This window comes from Phacochoerus africanus, chromosome 4 (genome assembly GCF_016906955.1).
Source record: "Phacochoerus africanus isolate WHEZ1 chromosome 4, ROS_Pafr_v1, whole genome shotgun sequence".
Classification (NCBI taxonomy): Eukaryota; Metazoa; Chordata; class Mammalia; order Artiodactyla; family Suidae; genus Phacochoerus; species Phacochoerus africanus.
This window is the reverse complement of record NC_062547.1, coordinates 114,835,851-114,845,317: the sequence shown is the minus strand read 5'-3', so window position 1 is coordinate 114,845,317 and position 9,467 is coordinate 114,835,851. Positions and strand designations below refer to the sequence as shown.

Here is a 9,467-nt window from a genome sequence, read left to right as displayed (position 1 = left end):
AGCATTCTCTTCAAAATGGTTAACTTCTGTGAAAGGGAAACAGTATGTGGATTCTGCATTTACAAAATCCTTGCTTCAAGTTGCAGTCTCCTTGGCAGCAGCATATTTTAGTCAATGATATTTTTCTTCCTTGTTTTGTTTTCTGACATCTCAGTACATTCAAAGAGTCAAAATGTTTAAAGTAACATCACCACAAATTTAATGAAACAGATCAGAATGTGGCCAGCGTTGTCAGGCAAAACTTATACAATTTATGTGTCATAGAAAGTACCCACCCTCCCCTTCCCCCCAACCTCGCCCACTCCCTAAACAGTAATACGGACACCAAAAGATTTAACAAGACTTATAAAAAAAATAAGGCACATTTATTTTGATATGGTAATTTTTAAATAGAAAACCCCTTCTTGGAACATCTGTATTCAAATGAGCCATGTAAAAAGACACCTTGTGGTACCTAAGAGAGGTTATGGTACCTATGAAATTGCTTCTTCTATTTTAGCAACAATGGAATAAATTGCACCTATCCCAAGTTGTCAAGTAATGAAAATATGCCTCTTTTTCTACTATTGAATGATTTAAAATCTGCTAATTCTGGAAATACTTACAAAGGATAGGAAGGGAGGGGTTAAGTGGTACGAGTGGTAGAAAAACATGTAAAATCACTGATGTATATTATAAGGGTTGATGGATTGCACTTTTCCATATATTACAACATATAACATTTTTCTAACATGTATGAATGATTGCAACCATTTTGGCCATTAGCTATTACCCACCAACTTTTTATTCCATTTTGGTAAAAATGGGTCTTTTTGTAAAAGTAATGAAGGGTCGGCAACACGAATACTTACAGCAATCTCTTCACAACCCCCAACACAGATATAATTAGTTAGCATTTAACCTGAGATACGATCTGTTGAGAGGCTGTCTTTAGACATTTCTTCATTTGTTTCATCAATTCATACTGATGTTGATAGTTCATGGAAGGAACTTAAAAAAAAGAACTAGTTTACAGCATGGCTTTTTGTTTTTTTCTTCCCTTACCGCACTGGTTAAAAAAAAAAAAAAAAAATCACAGGATTCTTGTCCTCACAGTAGCCAGAAGCTAAAGTAATGTGCTTCTTTATTGCACGTCAAACCAAGAAGCGTGTAAAAGCCAATGCTTGCCAATCCAAATCGGAAAGCCAGGTTTCACCTCAACTGGATTCGGAATGTGCTGATTTCCATGGGACTCAAGCTGATCTCACTTAAATTTCGGGCGTCTGGAGGTGAGTGCATCAAGGATAATGACGAAGGTGTGAGACTTACAACAGTAAACTTGTTAAAAAGTTTCTGTACCAGTATCTAAAAAGTAAATGATAAAAAAAAAATCGCATGTTTAGAGCAACTTTAAAGATTAGCAGTGCATCTATATATTCAGCATGAGAAAAAGTGAAATGGCATGTTGGCCTTTCCCTTTTAATAAAAAAAAAAAAGAGGGAAGAGGAGGGAAACTAAATACAGCTGTACATTCCTGACATGAAGACTATCCCTGAAGGGAGACCTATGAAACTGGAAACAGGAGAGGGAGGCGTCCTGTGCATTCCATTTCGGTTGTGTGAGCACATACCATGTGCAGGGGCCGCTTGTTCAATAAAAGAAGGGACATCTATGGACCAAGAAGCTTTAAACACATCCATGTCCTCTTTCAGACAATACTTAACACCTAACAGTGGTGCTTTTCCACCATTCTCCCTGTGCAGGAAGGGTTGGGAGATAGGACACAGGGCACCACAGGGAAGGCCCAGCAAGGCCATGAGTCCTTTGTGGGGGCGGGGGGAAGTGGGGAGTGGGGAGGGAGGCTCTTTGGAAAATACTACCCTTACCCCTGGCAGGTAATTTTAGTATGTCTCTCCAGATTGTATAAGCTTCTTAAGACTCAACGTCTTAATGTCTGAATACACATGTTCCCAACCCAATATTCTCACATCGATAATAAGGTAGAGTGCAAATACAATGAAACAAATAACAAAGGCAACAGTGCTTTCTTAGCACCAACCACAGGCAGAGTGAGGCAAAAGAAATGGAGAAGCTTATCTATTCAAGCAGATTTAGGTCTCCCCTACCTTCTTTTCTTTTCTTTTTGGATCTTATGCACATACTAATTTCGTAGGCCTGGAAATGAATCTCTTGAGTCTGGTCTATGAGGTTTTGGAGAAGAGCTGGGTCATCTGAGCTGACTTGGTGGAGCAGAACTGTCTGTGTGCTAGAATCGACCCAACTGTCTTCTCTGAGTTACAGGCTGCTCAGTGCCAGAGGCGTAAGACTGGAGGTTCACTTCCTCCCTAGGAGAGGCTTGATGAGAACTGTCAGCAAGACCAACTTGAAGATAAACTGGAAATGCACAGCCAGCAAGCAGTGGTCAACCCAAGGAACTGTTTGATTTGCAAAGTATGGACTTGTACAAATCTTGCTTAATCAGAAGATCTAGCCCCGAGTCTTCCCCCTGGGGAAACAACGAGCTGGAGCTAAGTAAAGCTGCCTTGGGTTTTTTACTATAAAACTAGCCTTAGCCCCTGCAGGGCTTGTGGTTGCCTCTGCTGAACTAGATCACACAAGAGCATGTCTGAGAGAGATGGATACGGGGGGTGGAGTGAGAAGAAGATGCTTTGCAGACTGAACATGGAAGAACTGAGAACTGATGAGATGAGGGACTGTCCTCAAATGCGTACGTTTGCCTATGGATTTTCACACTGACAAGGAGAAGAGACTGAGATTTGAGAAAGGGAAACTTGAGCTCATCTGAAGTTGAGGGAGACAAGTCAATGAAGAGGCAAGGAACATCTCAGTGTCAGGAGTATGCACAGAAAGCAAGGATTTCAAAGCGTGCTAACCCGGCAAGCAAAAACAAGCCTTCTGCTCACCTTTCCCTGGGTAGTGGAACAAAGCAGCCCTGTGTCTCTGTTGGAGAAGTGGCAGTCAAAGCCCCTCCTGTGGAGGATCAAGGCTGCCTCGTTGGAATGCTTGCCGTCCACCTGCAAATGAGCAGATTGTCAACTGACTCGACCGCATACCTGTGATGTGAGCGACCCCCAAGCTACAAATGCCCACTTTATTTAAAAGTGAATTCAGGCAAACCCATGGCCATTCAGGGTCCACACTCACTGTGACCATCCCCTGCGATCCTCCCTCCCCTCAAGGAGTCAGGTGATATTATGTTCTAAGAGTCCTTGTTAAGTCACTCAGGCTTTGGTTTCTTCCATGGTTCCTAAGCACTTGGGTTTCCTTTTGTCTACATATCCTATACTGTTTTATTTATTTATTTTTAATAAACCCATCAGTTGAATAGAGTATACCTGAATATGGTCCTTATCTGTTCACTGAATGATGTGATGAATCACCCAACTTAAAACTGAAACATGTTTCTTTATTGAATTCTAATTTTTGCTAATTGCATTAACATTTTTAATCTTTAATGTGTTGGTTCATTATTTTTAAATAAGAGACACTTAAATTGAATTAGTTATGCTTATCACTTGCTAAGCCAACCACATTTACTAGTTTGATGTATCATTTAAATTCACATTACAGAAGCTATTCTTCTTGCGCAGGCAAGAAGGAAATCACTAAATATGACAAGTCAGCTACAGGACTCAGCATACAGTTTCCTGCAGTAAAATGTCTTACATTCATTTACGTAACAATGTCATGAATAGTTCAAGTCCTTAGATATTAAAAATTACAATTATTTAATATATTTTATATTTCCTAAGCTGGGAAGATGGTTATAATGAACAAAATATATGAACAATCCTTGGAAAAGTTAAGAAATGCAGTTATGCACATGCTGCTTTGTAGTGAGACCACGAACAGAATTGGTCCCTTTTTCTTTTCTGTGGCCACGGATATGAATTATCCTGGGTTCTTGATCATCCTCACTAGGGCATAGCATTTTTAATGTGCTATAGAGATATCTTTTCTGAGTAGCTGCCAGCATTCCCACTGCTGATTTGACTTTAATGTTAATGAAACACTTAAAACTGTCCTCATCTCAGATTCTTGGCTGCAATAACCTGTTTTATGACATTTTACACTGGTATTTTGCTAAGATTTTGTTTAAAGGGAGAGAAGAAAGTCATTTAAGGAATTCTGACTCATCACAGGACCACATGATACACATAGCGAGTTGAAATCATATGATAAAGATTCCTAATGAAATTTTGAACAATTGCACAGTCCCAAAATAGCATGAAAACAGCACATAAGAAAACCCTTTATTTATTCCATACACGAGATCTCCAGAAGGATGATATTTGCGCCAATTATGAAACCTTGGACAGTCCCTTATTCTTCCTAAGCATCAATCTCCTCATTTGTAAAATGGAGCCAACGCACGTCTACCGCCTTCACGGCATTACGGTGTGGGTTAAGCCTTGGAAAATACTATGTACGGTAGCCCAGTTTATAGGACAGAATGTGTCAGTACAGAAGCTGTAGAAATGAGTAGTTCAAAATCTGGGCTGGGAGTCACACAGCCTAAGATCTGTATCCTAGTTCTGCAATTTACCGACTGCTGATTTCAGCAAAACAGTTTTCCTTTACCATAAAAAAGAGAGGAAATGAAACAGTATAAGGGGACTTAGCCCAGGGTCTGAAGCATAGGAAGCCCTCAGTATACTATTATTTCTATCAACATCATCTATCAAATAAATTGTGATTATTTTCATAATAGTTACAAATTAAATAATATTCTCATTTAACTTCTCGTTCATGAATTTCCTTTATGGACATCATAACTCTGTAGCTAAGGAATCAGGAAAGCTGCAAATTATATATCAAAATTATAACAGAGTCTTGATTCAAATTCACAGATTAGATGATCTCTTAATTTACTCCCAAAGCACTTATCACTATTAACCTAAAGCATTTGGCCATTTTTTGGGGGGGCGGGGGAAGGCACCTGCACATGTGTAAATTCCCGGCCAGGGACGGAACCTATGCCACAGCTAAGGCAAAGACACATCTTTAACCCAGCAACTTCCAGCATTTGGCCATTTTAACTCACTAGACCATTCTTTAAAAAACCACTGATAAGCAGGCATTCCTAAAATTCCTGCAACACAATTATTCTTGGAATATGAATATGTAAGGCCTTCAGCAGATTGAAGGTGAGAAAAAAAGTAGGAAGGGAAACATTTTCAGAATTTTGCCATTGAATTCAATAAAAGATTTAAACAAGCAGTGCAAAAGTAGAGATTAAAGTTAGAAAAATTAATTTTCACTGATGGGGAAAAAGTTTTACTTTCTCTAAAAATTAAAATTGCATCACTTTTCATAAGAATAAAACACCAACTGAAATGGCAATCATCTTGTGTAATTTTTAAAAAATCAAATATTCATGAAAGTATCAGTTTTCAAGCAAAAAAATACCTGAGGCAAAGCAGCAGTTTTTCAGTCTCCAAGTCTGGCTAGGCATTTTATTTCTAAGAAAACTGTTTTTCAAAGTAGGAAAACTGTGAATTTAACTTGCATATGTATGCAGGAAAACAGATACCTTCCAGTAGTTACAATATATGCTCTAGGACAGTAAACAAATTTTGAAAGACCTCTTTTTATATTCATTAATATGTTAGTAACAACCAGACCTCAAAAGAGTAGGGGAGGGTGGGGAAGAAAACTTACAAATTGTGAAATTGCACCAAGCACTGTACTGGGTGAGTTTCAAATTAAGTGTCATTGTAAAACAGTTCAGATCACAGTTGGGGCTGAATCCCTGCTTGGATGTTCCAAAGTTACACCAGGAAAATCCACTGTAGAACCTATTTCAGGGAACTTATTTAAACCACTATCTGGCTCCTAGACGAAGCGGTGGGCCTGTGAAATTTTTCCAGTAACTGGGGGAAAAGGGGGAAAGTAATCTAACTTATAAAATAAAGCCATCAGCCTTAGAGAAAACCAGATTGGAAGCAAGGTTTGGTTCCACCTCAAACCAGCTAAGTGACTGGGTACATTGCTTAACCTGTGAAAATTCAGGGAACTAGGTTAGACTCACGAAGCGCCCCTTTGAGCATCAGGGCCAACCACCACGGCAGTACCAGTAACTGCAACGTACTTGGACTCAACACATGCTGTGTGCCAGACCCGGGCAGAACGCTTTTCATGGATTAACTCATTTTGTCTTGCAACAACCTTTGAAGTAGGTGAGGGGGTACACAAGGTGCATTGCTGTATTTAAAGGTTTGGGAACATCCCCTTCACAAAGCACTCCCTTTCATACTCAAGTACCAACTCTCACTTATGTCTCTGCAAGGGCCCTTGGTGATCTTTCCCCACCAAGGGTGGGTGTTTCCTTCTATGGGTGTCCCATTACTACTGTGTAGAGAAGAGGAAAATAGGCGGTATATTCCCTCACCTTTTCAGCACTATCACTCTCCTTCTCTTCCCATGCAAGAGGCAGAACGAGGTTCTGCACGGGGATCTGGAGTCAGACTTGCTGGGGTGGGCCTCCCAGCACCACCAACTACTGGCTGCATGACCTGGAAAAGTTACCCACCATCCCTAGATCAGCTAGCTTCCTCTTGTGTAAGTTGGGGGACAAATGGTGCCTACTTTCAGAGTGTTGTAGTGAGAGGTGTGTAAGGCCCATGGAAAGCACGCAGAGTAATGCCTGACATGGCGACAATTTCAGGTACACTGTTTTGAAAAAATCTGAGGAATTAGTAATCAACTGTATAAGCAATACAAGTCAAAATGACATCCAGATCTACTCTGGCAGTAAACTTCAACCTTCTCCAATTTATAAAAAAGTGCCAACGTTTTTACTTGATTATTAGTAACGACAGCTCATGACTGAAGGATCACCGTTGAGAACCTTTATTTGTCAAGCACTTAGTGCATACTACCTGCCAGATGCTGCTCTTAATGCTTTACAAACATCACCTCATTTAATCCACTCAGAGAATCTCTAAGGTGCGTGCTATTACCACTGCCTTGTCACCAGCGAGGAAAACTGAGACTTGGAGAATGAAGTGACTTGCTCAAAGACACCGGGCCAGCGAGTGGAGGGAATGCACCCAAACCCAGGAGGTCTGGCTCCTAAGCCTGTACTTTGACAGCTACAGTCTCCCACTTCCGCTCTAGCTGCAGATTAGTGCTCAGAGACACCTAGCTCGGAGAGGAAAGAAGAAATCACTTTTGACTTATTGCAACAAAGGCTATGAATGAAAGGAGAGCACCTCTCTGACTTGAGGCTGGAAAAAGGGAGTATTTACTTATTAATGTTTAATTTTTTTGTCTTTTTAGGGCTGCACGTGTGGCATATGGAGGTTCCCAGGCTAAGGGCTGAATCGGACCTCCAGCTGCCGGCCTATACCACAGTTACAGCAACGCCAGATGTGAGCCTGCGAGCCTCGTCTGTGACCTACACCAGAGCTCATGGCCAGACCAGATCCTTAACCCACTGAGCAAGTCCAGGGATCAAATCTGCCATCTCATGGTTCCTAGTCAGATTTGTTTCCCCTGCAACACGATGGGAACTCCGGGAAAAGGGAGCATTTAATCAATCTTTCAACAGAGCTAAAACCATGAGTTATCAAAACCTAGTCAGAAAGTAACATATAGAAATGATCATTTCTAGCCATCCACAACCTTCCCATTCATCCACTCACCCCATTTTGAAACAGGATTTAAAGCCATTCTGAAAATTAGACACATGTTGATAGTCTCTCCTAAGACAAGGAAGAGGCAAATGCTCCTCTCCTGAGGTGGATGAGAAATCTGCAAATGGGGAGCTGAGCTACTCCTGTCTCACACCAAAGAAACGGGACTTGCTCACTAGTAAAGTGAGGTTCATGAAACCGTACCTCCCAGAGACTGTGGTCAAGGGTGTACGTGCACACATTGTTTGCTGAGGAAGAGAGGGGTCATAACGTTGACCAAATTCTCCAAGAATGTGACCCCACCCTTCTCAGAGGATGTGTAAGCTGTATGTAGACTAAGGCATGGCTAAACACTTGGTGGGAAAATTCCTCCACCTCTCTCAGATTCTTGGAAAACGGCAAACACCAATCATATTTCAGTGCACTCTGGCAGCTGGGAGGGTTAGCGAATCTCATTCCAAGTCCTGAGATAGGAAATAACCAGTAGAAATTCCTTTTGCAGTGTACTCATTAAAAACGTCAATAACAGTTATCCTGTTTTAATCAACAAGATAGCATGACAGAAAGAAAGGGGAAGGTAAATGCTTGTTCTCAGATATGTATAACCAAGGACATTTCCCCCCCCCCATAATTTTTACCTTTCCAGAAGCTAGGGTGATCAATAAAGCACCAATCAATTCTTATAAGAAAGGCAAAATAAAGTGAAAACCTTAAATGGCCTCTTATAAGAAAAGGAGGGGGTGCTGTAAACAAGTTGGGAGAGAAAATGTTCAATAAGTGGTGCTGATGTTGAAATGACTGGTTTACAAGTTGTAGGAAATTGTTAACCAAGTCAAAATAAATTTCACGGAGAATAAAGAGTTAAATGTTTCATATATATATATATATATAATGTTATATAAACATAAAATGTTTACATATGTTTACATATATAGCGAGAGATCTATGAATAAATAATTAAAATAATGTCTGAGCATGAAATTCATGCAGTGGAAATAATCTGCAAAGCAAGCTGAACTACGCATCATTGTTCAAAAAGCCAAGGCAGAATGGTTCCATGAAGCCTAGCTGAACAGTTCTGCCTCGCCCCTGGAATATCAGCATTCCAGGCTGAACCTTTCATTCTAGCCTACAGAACTCTGACTATCATCCATCCTCTCATGAGATTCTCCCAGCATCCTCTCTACCAAGGCTCTCTTCTCCCTTAATCATTACCCTTTCCGGATGACATGGTTTTCCTGTTTAGTGCACTTGAGTGGTACTCCTGCTTCCTAGTTTCAAACCTTTATAGAAGTTTCTTTTTTTTTTTATCTCGAGCTGTTGATAGTGCAAGAAAAGAGGGTAATAAAGAGATGAGAGCTGGAGGCCAAGCATTTAGGATGTGAAAGTTAAATTCCTAGGCAGTGGCTGGAGCATGCTGGGCTGTACATGCTGTGAGGTAAGGTTTTAAGAGATATCTGTTCCCCGCTTCATCTGAGTACAAATATATGACATTTAATTAGTTTTTTCCAGAAAAAAAAAAAATCTATAAAGTAGAAAAGCAAGAGATGCTTATATAAAAACAAACTCATGGGGAGTTCCCTGGTGGTTAGGATTTGGTGCTTTCACTGCTTCGGCCCAGATTTAATCCTTGGTCTGGGAACTGAGATCCTATATCAAGCCACTCCATGCTGTGGTCAAAAACAAAAAGCAAAAAACAAAACAAAACAAAAAAACCCAAAAAAACCTCATCTACCAATATAGAACAATTTCTGAAAAATTGGATTCCGAGGAACAGATTTAGTAAGTCTTAAAAAGTCAAATCCTATTCCTCTGAGGCCCTGTGCAGCA

The 9,467-nt window shown here is 40.4% G+C and overlaps 1 protein-coding gene across 1 annotated transcript in view; it reads right to left on the bottom strand.

Annotated features, from left to right (window-relative positions):
* Positions 1–350: 350 nt before the first annotated feature.
* Positions 351–9,467, bottom strand: part of MAN2A1 (mannosidase alpha class 2A member 1) — a 177,516-nt gene continuing 168,399 nt past the window's right edge. Inside the window, exons 21-22 of the mRNA XM_047778398.1 lie at positions 2,904–3,014; positions 351–1,344 (exon numbers count right to left, since the gene is read on the bottom strand). Of these exons, the coding sequence (XP_047634354.1) occupies positions 1,192–1,344; positions 2,904–3,014 (264 nt within the window). The 3' untranslated portion in view covers positions 351–1,191. The remainder of the gene's footprint in view (positions 1,345–2,903; positions 3,015–9,467) is intronic.